Source organism: Tupaia chinensis, unplaced genomic scaffold, assembly GCF_000334495.1.
Source record: "Tupaia chinensis unplaced genomic scaffold, TupChi_1.0 Scaffold000407_4, whole genome shotgun sequence".
Lineage (NCBI taxonomy): Eukaryota > Metazoa > Chordata > Mammalia > Scandentia > Tupaiidae > Tupaia > Tupaia belangeri.
In genome coordinates this window covers 4,322,220-4,338,937 of record NW_006159912.1, presented here as the reverse complement: position 1 = coordinate 4,338,937, position 16,718 = coordinate 4,322,220, and the positions used below count along the sequence as shown (strand labels likewise).

At 52.8% G+C, this 16,718-nt stretch overlaps 1 protein-coding gene across 2 annotated transcripts in view; it reads left to right on the top strand.

The window, feature by feature from the left end:
- The first annotated feature begins 71 nt into the window (after nt 1-71).
- Nucleotides 72-16,718, top strand: part of MRM1 (mitochondrial rRNA methyltransferase 1) — a 23,406-nt gene continuing 6,759 nt past the window's right edge. Inside the window, exons 1-5 of one of the 2 annotated variants that reach the window (XM_006154445.3) lie at nt 72-1,679; nt 1,876-1,969; nt 6,573-6,705; nt 6,804-6,923; nt 7,395-8,169. In XM_006154445.3, coding sequence (XP_006154507.1) covers nt 1,135-1,679; nt 1,876-1,969; nt 6,573-6,705; nt 6,804-6,923; nt 7,395-7,552 — 1,050 coding nt within the window. In that variant the 5' untranslated portion in view covers nt 72-1,134 and the 3' untranslated portion in view covers nt 7,553-8,169. Of the gene's footprint in view, nt 1,680-1,875; nt 1,970-6,572; nt 6,706-6,803; nt 6,924-7,394; nt 8,170-16,718 lie in introns of those variants that run through there. The other variant, XM_014590122.2, reaches the window with a different exon arrangement.

Genomic DNA, 16,718 nt, shown 5'->3' with positions numbered 1-16,718 from the left:
CCGTGCGCCGTTGTTTTTCCCTTGTAAAATTAAAAAAAAAAAAAAAAAAAAAAAAAAAATTACAACCAACCTTCTTTGGCTTCACATGTGTCTTTCAATTTCCCCTTCTCTGTGCCCAGGGGTAGTTGTTTGTGAGAGTTTCTTTCAGGTGAATGGATTTGGGGCCTCACGCCTGGAGGGTGGGTCACCATAGGTAGCAGGAGTAGGTCTGTGTTGGGTCTTGCAAACAGCAGGACAAAGAGAAGATGAATGGGTGGGTGGGACCCTGAAGTGCACCCGATATTACAGAACAGCACAGAACCTACGTGCAGGAGGGAGCTGGGCTGACAGGTCCTGCCTGGATCATCGCTGAGTGCTGAGCAAGGGAGTAGCTATTACTCATAGGCCAGGGACGTTGTTTAGCTTGTCAGCAGGGTCACAACGTCAGAGATGTCACTTGGAAAAAGAATCAGCGGACACGGGATAGGAGTTATTATTGGGGCCTGCTGGGCTGGTGACAGGGGTCTGACAAGAAACAGCTTCTGTGAAGCGGGGCCCGGTGGCCTCCCTCCTCACCCCCGATCTCTCTAAGGCCTGGTGAGTCTCTGTCCTGAGCACGTCTCTGTTGGCCCAGTGTGTCTCTGCAGAGGTGGAGACACAGTTCACCTGCACCCGATTGTGGAGGGGGCATCCAGACTGCCTTGGAAGGACAGGAGGGTTTCATCCATCCTCTTAAAGTGTCCTTTGCTGGTGCGTGGGTGAGTGCGCCCCCAGCCTCCTGGGACCTCAAAAGGGACAGGATACAACAGCTGGGTCAGCTCAACTGGAGCACCGCCTGGCTGCCTCCTTCGAGCGGTGGGTGTTATCACTCCGCCCGTCCTGTAGGGGGCGCCCTGGGGACGTCCTGGCTGCCAGGCATGCGCGGTGCGTGGCGGGGTTGGACGCTGGCTGTCCGAACCCGGAAGTGGAGAGACCCACGTGGGATCCCTCGTAGGGTGATGGGTGGTCCCCGTGCAGAGTAGAGGGTGATGGGTCCTGTCTGTGGGCGCAGACGCCAAGTACCTGTCACTCCCGTGTTGGGAACCTGAGCGTGGCGGCGGTGACCGGTCCCGGGGACGCAGCAGGAAGCATCGAGTTTCTAGCGTGGCCTGCGACATGGGGCTGCTCTCACAGGGTCCGACCTGGGGTTGCTTGGGTCGCCTGGTCACCCGTCATTTCTCCCAAGCGGCGCGGCGCGGGGAGCGGCCTGGCGGGGAGGAGCTGAGCCGCCTGCGCCTGGATGACCTGGCGCCAGCTCCGCGGCTGGAACTTCTGTTTGGCCTGTCCCCGTGTCTCCTGGCTCTGCGGGCTACCCGCCGCCGAGTGGCCCGGCTCCTGCTCCAAGCAGGCAGAGCCGGACTGCAGGGAGAGCGCGCCGAGCTGCTTCGAGTGGCCGAGGCGCGCGGTATCCCAGTTCTGCGGCCCAGGCGGCAGAAGCTGGACGCCCTGTGCCGCCACCAGGTCCACCAGGGTGTCTGCATGGAGGTGAGCCCGATGTACCCCAAGCCCTGGACTGAGGCCAGCGAGGCGACCCCTGAAGACTGCCCCCAGCGGCTGTGGCTCGTCCTTCAGGAGCTCCAAGATCCCCGAAATCTTGGGGCTGTGCTGAGATCCGCTCACTTCCTTGGAGTGGATAAGGTCATCACCAGTCAGAGAAACAGGCACGGACCGCCCTTAGTCCCCTGTGCCCCAACCTAGGGGCGCTGTCGAGTTCCTAATCACCTTGACCCTTGGGTGACCCCTCAGCCAAGCCTTGGCATGGCCAGAACTCTTACCCTTAACCCCTGGGATCGCGGGAAGGGTAGGGTGCTGGACTGAGTTTGCCCAGCCTAATGCGGGAATGGGGAATCTTTGCAGCTGCCCGCTCACTCCAGTGGTCAGCAAGGCCAGCGCGGGGGCTATGGAGGTGATGGACGTGTTCTCCACGGATGACCTGGCCGGGTTTCTGCAGGTAATCGGGCGACAGCGCACGGAGCAGAAATGACCTTCGCTCAGCCTCTTCAACTCGACCCCAGTCGATGGAGAGGGAGGAGAGGGCACGTTGTCATGCTTCCAGTGGCCTTCTAAATCCCTTTGGGAAGGGAAGGGTCCTGCAACTTTAAAAGCACCTCTGGAGCACTGTCTGAAGTTAGGGGCTTCATGGCGTCATTCCCTTTGCTCCGCTCTTCTCCCAGCTCTGCCCTCTGTAAGTCTACCTCCAGTGTCTCATCACCTACTAAGTAGATTTTCCTTAAATTCTTCTTGTGGGGAGCTGATGGGCAGGAGGCCTGGGTTCTTCAGTAGGGGCAGAGCTTGAAAGGGTCTTGGAATATGACTTTATGTCTTTGCTATCCTGGAAGGGGCAAAACCCTAGGAAACCCTGCTACATGCTGGGGTCTGCACCTGTGCTTCTCATGCTGGACACAAGGTGGCAGTATTGCCCCACGTTTGACACCCTCTTCCCTGATTTGTGAGCCATACCCCCTCGCCTTTAAAACAACTGATAATCAATTTATTAAAATAGTTGACTTGAGGATCTGCAATGGTGACTTTAACCTCAACTCCTGTTTAATATTGATGAAAGTAATCTGTTTAACAATCGCAGAAGGACTATGCAAATCAGTAAGTCACTTGTGGATTCTCATCTGGGAATGATCCATGTCTTAAAACCTTCACAATGAGATTTTCTTGTAGTGATTCTCACAGTCTGGGTAGGCATCCGAACTGGTCCTTTCACTTCGGGATTCTATTCCTTTGCACCTCTGACCAAGTCAGCACACACTTTGTCCAGGGACTTCGCATTGCAGCTGGTTAAAGTAATTCTGATTCGGTGAATGGCTCTGTCCCTCTGGCTCCACAGATGTTTTTCCAGTATCTTTAAACACCAGGGCAACGGTGGGGCTTCCTGACTGACTTGTTCCTCTGCAAGAGCGAAGAGCGTTTGCAGGTGCTGGCTGGCCGGAGCTTTCCCGCCCCTGTGTCCATGTCTTTCTCGAAAAGGAGAGAAATTCCCCTCTTGCGAAGAAGGAGCTCTGAGAAGAGCCTAGAACAATGTGTAAAGTATAATGCCAGCCACACAAGTTAGTTTTAGGTATTCTAGTAACCACATTGAAAGGTAAAGCTGAAATTAAATTTAGTAATTTACCCATTATATCCAAAATATCATTTCAGCATGCAATAATTTTAAATACTGTTAATGAAATATTTTACATTCTTGGGCCAGCAGGTGGCTTGGTAGTTAAGGGCACTGGACTCCCACGTGGGTGGCCATGGTTTGAGTACTGGATCTGGCGGCTTGCTTTCTCACTTTCCCTCTCTCACTTGGTCCCTCTCTGGTCAAATTAAAGTAAATAAATGAATAAATTAAATTAAATAATTCTTTTTAAAGAATTCTGACTTCCAGTCCTTGAACAAGGAATTCCTGAAAACAAAACAAAAAACCACTTTGCAAAGCACTCACTTAACTCCCATCATCACGTCTCCCTCCTCCTGTCAGCTGCTGGGCCTGCAGTCTGTCTTCGGTTCTGTTCCCTGGAAGAACTGGAGGGGCCTAGGCCGGTGTCGGACTGGGTCATCCCTGCCCGCCTGCTCAGACACTGCCCCTGCACGCTCCCTACTCGCACTGGCCACCACTGCCCCGCCCGTGTTAGCCAGAGTCCTCCCATTCTCTCGGTCTCACAGCAGTCACACCCTCGCTCCCACACTGAACCACGGCCCTAGTCAAGGTCACCGTGCTCCAGGTGACTGCATCCGGGGTCCGTTCTCCGTCCTCACCTGATGTGCGTTCTGGCACAGATAACTCCTTCCTCCTTGAAGCTCTGTTCTCTGGCTTTCTTCTGCTTCGCTGCACTCTCTCGGAGTCACCATTGGTGATTCCTCAAGCCTCAACCTCCAAATGTTAGAATTTCTCAGGTCTAGGGACCGGTGGGTGGTGTGGTGGTTAAGGTGGCTAGACTTTCTCATGGCTGATCATGGTTCTAGTCCCAGACCTGGCAGCTTCCTTTCTCACTTTCCTTCTCTCTCTCTGTCTCTCTCTGGTCAACTTAAAAAATAAAATAAAATAATTGCAATGAATAAAATTAAAACAATTCTTTGGAAAAAAAATACCCGGGTCTGGTCCTGGGAGTGCTATATATTCATTTCTCGTGGGTCTCCTGTCTCGTCTCACGGCTTTAAATGCCATCCAGGTTCAAATGCCTCTCAGATGAATATCCTAGCCTGGGCCCTAGGCTGGCTCTCACTCTCGAATTCCAAATTCACTCCTCTAGTTGCCTATTCGGTGGCTCTCTTGCTCTCTTTTTAAAAATGTATTATTATTATTTTACCTATTCATGAGCAAGAGGGAGACAGAGGCATCCCGACAGGGTCTTCACGTTGCAGTCCACTCCCAGTCCTAGCCAACCTAGAGCACGGGCACATATGCACACCCAGTGTGTGCGGGCGCTCTGCACATGAACCCGGGACCTTTCCCGTGTGGGCCCAGCTGTCACACTGCACACCTCCTGGTCCTGGCAGCTCTTCTGTGCTATCTAAGGGGGCCTTTCAAACTTCACGTTTCTGAAATGAACACCTGCTCCTGGAGCTTGCTGTTCTAGTCTCTTCTCTGTTGCTAATACCAGAAATACCCGCGTGTGCTGGTTTATAAAGGATGGAGGTTTGTTTAGTCGGTTTGGGAGGTCTGGGGTCCAGGGGCCGCACCTGGTGAGGGTCTTGTGATGAGGACTCTAACAGACTCCCAAGGTGCCACAGGGACAGAGCAGAACGTCTGTGTTTATGTGTTTGCTGTTTGCGTTCTGTACAGAGGAGAGAAACAGATTGTTCTCCTTTATTTATGACAGTGTTCATGCGCACGAGAGAGGGATGAGCACCCTCCGCAGGATCTGGTCACCACACAGTCCCCTCCTCCAGTCCTCAGCCGTCAGCTCTTCAGTGCTCTTGCTGCGCTTCATTCATTCATGTATTCATCATTCGTTCATGTTTGCCAGAGGGTGTGCGAACTTGCCAGAGAGAGACAGAGAGGGAAAGGGAGAAAGTACCCCCTGGGGACGGTCACGCCTCAATCCCTTCTCCTTTTCTTCCTCCTCTGGTGATTTTGGGCACACATGTACACAGCCTGGTGTGTTCTTCAAGCTCCCTAGTCTGGGAATTGGACTGTGCAGTCGACCATGTGGGATCCAGCACCTGAATCACCGTGCCTCTGGCTGGCCCTCTGCTCCCCTTGTGAAGCTACCAGGAGTCCGTCAGGGGTGTCCCACTCACTTCCCACCTTCCCACACCATAGTTGGATTAAGTCTCCACTGTCTCAACACTGCTACAGGGTTCCCCAAATTTCAGCACAGGAATTTCTGGGGGACACGTGCCAGCCATAGTACTTACCAGCTCTCTCGACAACTTGGTCCCTTTTGTTTAGGCCAGAATCTCAGCAGCGGCCTCGGTTCTTCCTGTCCCCACACGTACACCCCACCTGTCCCCATGCCTCCAGCTTTACCTGAAGTGCCCCGCATGCTTTCACCGCTTCTTCCCATCTCCCTGGCTACTGCTCTGGGCCACGCCACCGTCGGCTCTTGGCCGTGCCGTTGCAGAAACCTCCGAGCCGTGCCTGTCTTTCGGCCTTGGCTCAGCGCAGCAGGCTGCGTGTGTACAAACATGCGTCAGACCTCGCAGTCAAAGTCGAAGTCCTCCCAGTGGCCTCGGAGGGCCTACTTACGTGACTGTTGTTCCCTGTCCTGCGTCCTCAGTGGCGCCCTTCCACTGGTCGCCTTACTGCTTCTTAAACGTGTGAGATAAGCACCCACCTTTGGGCCTTTCTGCTTGCTGATCATTCTGCCTAGAATATTCTTCTCCCCTCTTTTCCTTCTGGTCAGCACTCAAATTCACTTCAGCGAGGCCTTCCCCAGCCTCCTACAAACTGGCTTTTTCATGGCTGTTTTTTTTTTTTTTTTTGAAAGGTTTTTGCTATAGGACACTTGTGGTTGCCAGAAAGACAGAGACGGAGAAATAGAAAGCGAGAAATCACCCTCCAGGGGGGATGGCCAGGCCTCAATCCCTTCTCCTCCATTCTCCTCTTGGGATCTTGGGCACGCACGCACACACGCCCAGTGTGAGTTCAAGCCACCAGGTCTGGGACTCGAACCATGGTTGACTACATGAGAGTTCAGCGACATAGCCATTATGCTAACTGCTGGTCCCTTGTTTTGTTTGTTTTTTAGCAAGGGTCTTGGTATGTCATGCTCCTCCTGCCTCAGCTTCCCAAGTAGCCAAGACTACAGGCATGTGCCCCTGTACCCAGCCTGTAGGGTGGGCTGGGCATCGAACCTGGGCCTCCCATGTGGCCTCAGCCCACCACGGAGCAGCACCTACCAGTGTGTGCTCTGTAGCTGGGCCATGGCTGTGCACTGTCCTCTCCCCATGGTCCAGAGCAGCCTGGTTAGTAACTATGGACCAAGCGAGTGGACTTGGATGGGCAAGGCTGGGCTCCTCCACGGTCAGGCTTCTCCATGGCCAGGCCCCTCCATGGTCAGGTGTCTGATAAGGGGAGGGTGAACTAGAGCATGACATCTTCTTCCGTCTTTCAGGCCAAAGCCCGACAGGGCTGGCTCGTAGCAGGCACGGTGGCCTGCCTAGGGCCTGAGAGCGCACAGCCCCCCAAGACCCCCACCATCAGCTGCTTGGAGTTCCTCTGGGACCGGCCCACCCTGCTTGTACTGGGTAGGTAGCTGACCCTGCTTCTGTGTGCTCAGGTGTCCATTTTCAAAGCACTTGGGGTCCAGCTGGCGCACCCTAACCCTCTGCTCTGTGCCCTGCAGGGAACGAGGGCTCCGGTCTGTCCCCGGAAGTGCAGGCCTCCTGCCAGCTTCTCCTCACCATCCTGCCTGGGCGCCAGCTGCCTCCTGGACTTGGGTCTCTGAACGTCTCCGTGGCTGCAGGTGAGTCCACCCCTGTCCCTTGTTCTCACCCACTAGTCCCACCAGTGCAGGGACTGTTACTTTTGTGTCCCGTTTATTGGATGTTTCATCTTACTCAAGTCACTTAATCTTCCCGTGCCTCAGTTGATTTACATCCTGAATGGGGAAATACATCCTCTTTTTCTTGTTTGCTGTAGGGTGCATGTGCTCACCAGAGAGAGAGAAAAGTGAAAAATTGCCTCCTCGGGGGTGGCCACACCACAGTCCCTTTTCCTTCGTTCTCCTTTTTGGACTTTGGGCATGCACACACACACACATCTGGGTCAGGGATTTGAACCAGGTAGTTGGCCACATGGGATCCAGCCAGCTTGAGCAACATGCTACCAACTGGCCCACATCACATCCTTTTGATGAAATGAGGGCGTGCCTGACGTGTGGGGGCTCCGTCCACGGCTCCGCCCTCTCTCTTCTCCTGTCCTTTTGTCTGTGCAGGAATTCTTCTTCACTCCATTTGCAGCCAGAGGAAGGGTTTCCCAGCAGAGGGGGTGAGACAGCACCTTCTCCAAGACTCCCAAGAACCCCCAGCCCCGTCTGAAGGACTCAGAGAGCATCAGCACCCAGGGCTGTCTTTGGGATCAGAAGAGAGATGAAGTGGGGGCTGACGTGGCCCGTCCGCGATGTGCACAGGCTGGAGTCAGGGCGGTTGCACACACATCCACGGCTCCAGGTGCCGGAGCCTGCCCGTGTGTGCGCCCTGGCCCCTGTTTGCTGACCACAGCCTTGGTGGAGACCAGAGGAGGTTCAGTTTCCTGTTTGGATGGACTTGCAGTTAGAGATGGTGGTTTAATTTCCAGAATGCACTAGAAGGAGGGCCCTGCTTTGGAAGTCAAGGGGAAGAGGGGGAGTCCAGACATCAGAAGGGAAGCAGGCAGCCCAGTCCAGTCCTACCCCACTGGAACCAGTTGTTGCCTGTGGTGAGCATGAGAGTGTTAGGGGAGGGAGGGTCAGGGCCCTCTTGTGCCACATCCGGGCTCGTGCAGCTCCCCACTGGGGGGTTTTGAGCCCATATCTTTGTATTTCTGTGCCCTGGGGCCTTTGTCTGTGCCCACCTCACAGGGTGGTTGTGAGGATCAAATAAAGCATCCTCTGGTATCCGGTATCCGATGCCTCCACTAGGTGGCAGCCTCGTTCTTTGGGAAGCTCTGACAGCCACCTGGGTAGACTTGGCTGTGGCCCTGCCAGAGACAGGAGGAAATTAACAAACATTTGAATACCTCCCCCCACCCCCCCCAGGACCCCTGGCGACTCATTAGTCACTTCTTCTCAGTGGACGGAACTCGTGAGCCTTAGCCCTGGCCTCTGAGCCAGTCAGGTAGTGACAGGATGGCTGGTAACCGTAAAACCCAGAATTGTATTTCTTACCTGGGATCCCACAGTAGAGTGGGGAATATAGGACAGTCTTGTCTCTACATTGGGGCTGCCTGGCAAGCTTTAAAACAAGCCGGCGCCAGTGAATGGCGTGGCGGCTACGGCTGCCAGATCCCACGTAGCTGGCTGCTGGGTTGAGTCCCAGACCCAGCAGCCTGAGAAGCCCCCTGGGGGCGTGTGTGCGCATGCCCACAGGAGGAATGGAGGAAAAGGAATTGCAGTGTGACTCCCCCGTGGGTGCTCCTTTCTCATTCCCTCTCTCTGGTAAGCATACATGCCCTCTGGAAAATTAAAAAGAGGAAAGACCAGAATCTGGTAAAGTGGGTCTGGGTGGAACCTGGGCATCGCGATTCCGAAAGCTCCTCAGATGGGTCGGTGTGCAGCTGAGGCTGAGAACCCGCCAAGCGGTCTCTCCACCTGGGCTCTGCAGCGCTGACGTTCGGGTGCCTCGGTGCTGAGGGGAGGCGTGGCCGACGTTCCGCAGCCCCTCCAGCTTCCACCCACTAGATGCCAGTAGTACCCCATCCTCCAGTGTGAAACCAAAACTCTCCAGAAGTGGCCACATGCCCCTGGGCGACAAAACTACCCTGGTTAGAACCACTGCCCTGGGACAGCACTCCCTAAATTGTTTATTGCTCGAGGGTACGTGTGCTTGTCAAAGAGAAAGTTGCCCCTCCGGTCAGGTGGTCACACCTGTACTTTTTCCTCCATTTCCCCATCCCATCAGGGTATGACGCACGTGTGCACACAATGCTTAGCTGCTGGGCTACGGAGAAGCCCCAGCACCGCCCAGGCCATAATCCCGATTACTGGGGAACTGTAGGGAACCTCCTTATCCACCTGAGCCTCAGTTCTGTCCTCAGTGAAAGGTGACTAACCTTACTTTCCTGGATCACTGAGAGGATAGAAAAGACAGTAGGGCCGGCAAGTGGTGTGGTGGTTAAGGATACTGGACTGCCATGTGGCCAACGGCAGTTCGAGTCCTGGACCTGGTGGCTTACTTTCTCACTTTCTCTGTCCCTCTCTGGTCAAATGAAAAGAAAGAAATAAAGTTAAATAAAGAAGAAGACAGTAGGAACTTGGTGCTTCACATGTAGTAGGTGCTCAGCAAATAGCACCCTCTGGGCTGGACCCCATTTGGCTGACTGAGTGGTTAGATCCTGGCCCTGTCAGCTGGAAAAGCACGAGGTACATGTGTTTCCATGTACCAGGTCCCTATAGGATGGAGAAATGGAGAAATTATGGCATAACCACGTTCCATTGAGGGATGCATTCTCTCTCTCCCTCTCTATCTCTGGGGAAACACATGTACCCTCTGGCAAATTAAAAAAAAAAAAAAAAAACAAAGGGACAACCAGGGGGTGTGTACAGGGACCACCAGGTGGTGTAGTGGTTAAGGTTCTGGACTCCCACATGACTGACTGTGATTTGGGTCCTGGACCCAGTGACTTGAAACTCACACCAGGTGTGTGTGTATGCATGGCCCAATCCAAGAGAACAGAGAAGGGATTGTGGCGTGGCCATCCCCCCGGGGGTAATTTCTCACATTCTCTGTATCTTCAGCAAGTGCATGCACCCTGTAGCAAAAAAATCTCTCTAAAAAAATAATACTCCCCTTTTTCTCTGGAATCCACCTATAATGGATTTCTTAGGATTCTAATGGTGATGCTATTTAGAACACTTGAATTTGCTTAAAAAAAATACCTAACATCTCTTTGAAGTCAAAGTTCTTCTTCTCAGGAGAGAGGCTAGAGTACTTCATAAACCCACTGATCACCACCGGCATCTGTCCCTCTTGGGCTCTTTGTCCTCGACCGCCATCCAGGCTCTGACCTCTGCTAGCATGCCTCGGCCCTGGCTGTCCCACATCGCTCCTCCTTCCTGCTGCACTCTTGTCCAAGAGACTTGTCTAGGATATTTTCTTTTCTTTTGAGAGGTTTTTGCTATAGGGCACATGCCTTGACCAGACAGACAGACAGACAATGAGAAATCACCCCCTGGGGGGATGGCCACGTCACAATCCCTTCTTCTCCATTCTCCTCTCGGGATCTTGGGCACGCACGCACACATGTCCAGTGTGAGTTTAAGCCACTGGGTCTGGGACTTGAACTGCGGTTGATTACATGGGAGTCCAGCAACATAGCCATTATGCCACCTGCTGGTCTCTGTCTAGGATATTTAAAGAATTTTAATGTATTTTATTGTTTTTTAAATTTGCTATAGAGTAGGACCAGCAGGTGAAGTAGCAGTTATGTCACTGGACTCCCCATGGCCAACCTGTTAGAGTCCTGGACCAGGTGGCTTGAAAAATCACGGCAGGTACATGTGTATGCAGGCTCAAGATCCTGCGAGGAGGAGGGCTCGCAGGTGACGTGGTGGTTAAGGGTGCTGGACTCCCACATGGCAGACCATAGTTCGAGTCCCGGACCTGGTGACTTGCTTCCTTACTTTCTCTTTCTCTCCTTCCCTCTCTAGTCAAATTAAAATAACAAACAAACAAAGTTAAAGAAAAAAATAACTTTTTTTTTTTTTTTTTTTGCTATGGGGAGCATGTGCTCGCCAGAGAGACAGAGAGACAGTGAGAAATTGCCCCCAGGGGGGATGGCCACGCCACAATCCCTTCTCCTCCATTCTCTTTCTGGGATCTTGGGCACGCACGCACATGCGCCCAGCGTGAATTTAAGCCACCGGGTCCGGGACTCGAAAGGTGGTTCACTACATGGGAGTCCAGTGACAGCCATTACGCTAACTGCTGGTCCCAAGAAAAAATAATTCATAAAAAATTCATTAATAAAAAAGAGGTCCTGGGAGGAGAATGGAGGAGAAGGGATTGCAGCATGGTCATCCCCCCTGGGGAGGTGATTTTTTTACTCTCCCTCTCACTGTGTGTGTCTCTCTCTCTCCAGTGAATGCACATGCCCTAAGGCAAAAACCTCTAAGAGAAAAAAAGTTTGGGGGCCAGCAGGTGGTTAAGGCACTGGACTCCCATGTAGTCTACCATGGTTTGAGTCCCAGACCCAGTGGCTTGAAACAGACACTGAGCGCATTTTCGCGCGTGTCCAAAATCCCGAGAGGAGAATGCAGGAGAAGGGATTGTGGTGTAGTCATTACTCCTGGGGGGTGATTTTGAACTTTCTGTCTCTCTGTCTCTCCAGAGAGCACACGTGCCCTATAGCAAAAATCTCCTTCTCAAAAAAGGTTTGGCTATAAGAAATGTATGCTCACTAGAGAGGGAGAGATTGCAAGCCACCAGGTCTGGACTTGAACCATGGTTAACCATGAGGGAGTCCAGCGCCTCAACTACCATACCACCCGCTGGTCCCATTGTGTAGGATTTTTAACTTTGGTTCTACCGTAGAGTCACGGAGGCAGGGACAGCATAGCTTTTAATATCCCGAATGCTCAGCGGCACCAGACCAATCAAATCACAGTCTCAGGGTAAGGAGCCTGAGGGGAATGGTATTTTCTAAAGCTCCCAGTTGATCTCATTGGGAACCACTGGCCTTCAAGCTACCCGCCTTTGTCCAAAAACACTTATTGCCTTTTACACCAAGAAGCACATTCACTGGGACCAGCAATGGCATAATGGTTATGTTGCTGGATTCCCACATGGCCGACCACAGTTCGAGTCCTCGATCCGGAGGCTTGAAACTCCTGCTAGGTGCATGTGCATGTGTGCCCCAAGTCCCGAGAGGAGAGTAGAAGAGAAGGGATTGTGGCATGGCCATTCCTCCTGGTGGGGTGATTTCTTGTTTTTCTGTCTCTGGTGTGTGCACAGATCCTACAGCAAAAATCTCTCTCTAAAAAAAAAGAAAAGAAAAAGAAAAAAACATATTCATACTTATGTGTTGGAGCTCGTGCCTGAAAGCTGGAGCCAGAGTGACCCCTCAGTTTCTGAGATTTTTCAGACGTGCGGCTCCAGTCCTGGCTCTAGAGGGCTGCTCAGTGTGTAAAATGAGGCTGGTGCCATTAACAGTGACTTTATCTGCCCTCTTCCCGACAGGGAAGTTATACAAAAATAAAATGAGGGCATATCAGTGAAAAAGGTGTCACAGACCAGAAGGACTGTGCTGTGCACTTTAGGATTAGCACACGATAGTACGAACCTCAATGTGAAGGTAATTTTAGGTATCAGCTTGACGGGGCCATGAGGTGCCCAGGTCTTTGGTCAAACATGAGGGTGTTTTTTGGAAGAGATTAACATTTAAATCAGTAGACTTGAATATCAAACAGATGGCCCTCCCTAACACGGATGGGCCCCAATCAGTGGAGGGTCTGAACAGGTCTGAACAGAACAAAAGGTTGACCGCAGGAATAAGAGCCTTTAGACCTGGTGACTTGCCTTTTTTTTTGAGAGGTTTTTCGCTATAGGGTGCGTGCGCTCGCCAGGCAGAGAGAGACAAAGAGACAGAAAGCAAGAAATCACCCCCTGGGGGGATGGTCACGCTGCAATCCCTTCTCCATTCTCTCGGGATCTTGGGCACGCACGCACACGCGCCCAGCATGACTTTTAAGCCACCGGGTCTGGGACGTGAACCGCGGTCGACTACGTGGGAATCCAGCGACATAGCCATTACGCTAACTGCTGGTTCCCGTGACTTGCTTTTTCACTTTCCCTCTCTCTCTGTCTCTTTGTTTCTCTCTGGTCAAATTAAAATGAATGAATGAATAAATAAAATTAAAATAAATAATTCTTAAAAAAAAAAAGAAAAAACAAATGTGAACCGAAACACCAGCTCTTCCTGGGTCTTGAGCCTGCTGGACTTTGGGTGGGCACTGTACCAGCGGCTCGGTTCTCAGCCTTCAGACTCAGACGGAAACTAAACGATCAGCTCTCCCGGGCCTCCAGAATCTTGGGACTTGCCCACCTCCATAGCTGTGCTAACCAATTCCTTATAGTAAATCTCTACACATGCACCCACTCACACGCACGCACACACGCATGCCTGCATGCCCTGCTGGTGGTTTATCTGGAGAGCCCTCACTAACACACTTGATGCAGGATGAATGCAGGTGTCTCCCTGCTTCTTCATGTGGGGAGAGCTGAACTCTGCCCTCTAGGACCAAGCCCAGCATGGACCTAGGAGTTGGGGTTTGGAGTCCAGAGTCCCTCTCCTGTCCACCAGCTCCTCTGTGGTAACTGAGCCCTAGCTCAGCTGCCCTGAGCAGGCATCATCAGCTGCTCATCGGCTTTCTGGGTCCCAGCAGTGTAGGCCATCTGAAGGGGCCGTATTCCTGGACTTACAGCCATGTCCAGGGGCCTCCTGGCTTCACCCCCTGGGCAGCAGGCTGGTTGGCCTCTGAAAAGACAGGCTCACTTGAGCCAAGGAGAATGGAAGCTGTAAGTTACCTGCTGTGCACACATGTTCAAGTAGTTACGTCGTGCACGCAGGCAGTCTGGGGCCTGGGGTCCTGAGGTCAGGAGGATGAGGTCTTCTCCCTCAAGTGGTCCCTGGTGCCAGGTACAGTGCCTGGCACACAAGTGCTGCTAACAAATGTGGCCAGAGCATCCATAGCTGTGGTGGCCGTGGGTATGAAGGGGCTGGCTGGGGGTCCACCCACTGCAGGGCAATGTTGGGGTGAAGCCCCAGGAGAGGATAGTGGTGACTAAGTGCAGGACCCAGCTGTTAAACAGGGCCTGAGTTCCAACTCTGTGACGTGCTTGTAGTATAAATGTGGACGTCCTTTAGATTCCAAGCCTCGGGGGCCAGCAGGAGGTGTGGTGATTAAGACGCTGAACTCCCACATGGTCGACTGTGGTTCTAGTCCCACACCAGGTGTGTATATGTGTGTGTATGCTCCAAATCCTGACAGGAGAGTGGAGGAGAAGGAATTGTGGTGTGGTCATCCCCCCCGGGGGGTGTGTGATTTCTGTCTGTCTCTCTCTCTCTCTGTCTCTCTAGCGAGCACACATGCCATATAGCAAAAGTCTCTCAAAAAAAATTCCAAGCCTCAGTTTTTATCATTTATAAAATGGGGATAGCAATGGCATCCACTTCAGAGGGTGATGGTATGGATGAAAAGAATGTACATAGGGGCGGGGGGCAGCGGGTGGCATGATGGTTAGGAGCACTGGACTCCCACATGGCCAACCGTGGTTTGAGTCCCGGACCTGGCAGCTTGCCTTCTCACTCCACCCCCTGCTCTCTGTCTCTCTCTGGTCAAATTTAAATAAATAAAAAATAAATAAAGTTCAATAAAATAATTTTAAAAAAAGAATGTACATGGGGCAGGCAGGTGGTGTGGTGGACTCCTACATGGCCAATTGTGGTTTGAATCCTGGACCTGGCAGCTTGCTTTCTCACTTTCCATCTCTCTCTCTGGTCAAATTAAATAACAATAATAATAATAAATACAATTAAATAATTATTTTAAAAATAAAAGAAGAAAAGAAAGCACACGTGTAAAGCCCTCAGCCCCCGCCTAGAGGAGAAGCATGGCTGGAGCTCCTGGGAACAGACCCAGGGGTCAGGACACTGAGCTGTGCTCTCCTCCCCCCAGCCTCAGTTTCCCTCAAGACTCTAGGGCCCCTTCCAGTCTCAACACACAATGATGTACCCCCAGAACTGCTGGAGGGAGTTGGGGAGCACAGGGATCCCCACTTGTTAGGACTCCCCAGCTGAGAGGGGAAGGGGCTCAGAATCCGTGCTGACTGCGTACTCGCAGAGAAGGGAGTGGTGGCCAGCACTCGCCACTTCTCCAGGGCTGGAAGCTGTTTTGGCAAGAGGCAAAATTGTCATCCCTCCCTCTCCCCAGTCTGGGGTCCTCAGCAGACACCCCTACCCCTGCAGGGCCAGGCGCCAGGGAGCCCCACAGTTTGTAAATGTAATCAACCCTGAGGTCTCTCTCCTCCACAGGTGCAATTAGCATGCCCATCTGCTAATCCCTGATTAATGGTGTTTACAAACAGGGCTCTACTGCAGAGCTGCTCAGCCCCTCCTTCCTAGCGCTGGGAGGCAGGGGTCTTCCCAGCAACCCCTTCCCACTTCCTCGCCCCCGCCCCCACTGAAACCCCTCTCCCTCCCTTGCCCCAGGCAGAGCCCTTCCCCCCATAAGGAGCCTTGGTCCAATTCTCATCATACACGGGTGGAAAGGAGAGGCCGGCTGGTAGTGCTAGGGCCCTGCCTGTCCCTGTCTTCCTGACTCTGGGACTGCAAGGACAGGCAGTGGGCACACAGCCTTTATCCACTACCCCGGCTCCAGCCCAGGGCCGCTCACACACACGCCTCCCTGCTCGGAGTTTCAGTGGGCCCAGCTCTGAGGCCTGTGTCAAAAGCATGAAGAACCCAGACTTCTGAGTCGCACAGTCCTGAGTCCAGATGCTTGCTGTATTTCAGGCAAGTCGCTTAACCTGACGGAGCCTCCACGTCTTCATCTGTAAAGTGAGATAAGAATTGTGCTTACTATATAGGCTCAAAGTGTGCGGATGAGAATTAAAGACGTATGAAGGGTCAGGTTCGTGGATCAGGGAACCAGATCCCACATGGCTGATCACACAGTTTGAATTCCAGCCCAGTGGCTTGAAAAACATGTTGGGCATTTGTGCGTGTGTGCCCCAAATCCCAATAGGATGGAGAGATGCAGAAGAGATTGCAGTGTGATCACACCCCACTGGAGATGGGGTGCTTTCTCTCTCCTTTCTCTCTCTGGCAAGTGCATGCATCCTCTGGCAAATTAAAAAAAAATAAGATAAAAAGGATGCATGAAGAAGATTTAGCACTGGGACATAGTAGGTGCTCAGTAAATTTGAGCTTTCTATTGCAGTGAAGAGATGATGATGAAAGGAGGCTTTCGAAGCTACAAAGCTGCCTAGGGACCTCTCCCCTCACTCCCTGTGGAGGGATAAGGCAGGTCTCAGCTCATTACTGGGGCGGGGGCTGGGGTGGAGGTGTCAGATTGGAATCACTCCTGGGTCTCTTCACAGCTTCCCTGTTTCATTAACACCTCCCTGGTGGTCTTCAGCTCATCTGCTGGGGGAGGTGCTCCAGGAAGTCCTAAGTACCACTGCCCCAGCCCCAGCTCAGAGCTCACTTCTAGGCCCACCAGAGGCACTGGAAGGGATTTTATGCCAGGGAGCGTAAAATCAGGGAGCACTGACCAGGAGGCTGTCATTGTCCCCCTCTTCGGAGGGTCCTGGAATCCTGGTCAGGGGACATGGCCCCTGGGGTGGCCCCTTCCTTTCTCCCTCCCTCATCAACCTTGAATCCATAGGTTCCAGCCAGCCCCAGCCACCCCTGCATCCCAACCTGACCACGTTTCCTTCCTTTGGGGTCTCATGAGACTCTGTGTGAACTGGGTACTTGGTGCAGCCTCGGGTTCTAATCCTGACCCACTCCTTCCTAGCTGGAGGACCTAAGGCCGGCAACTCCTCCTCTAAGACATTCCTGC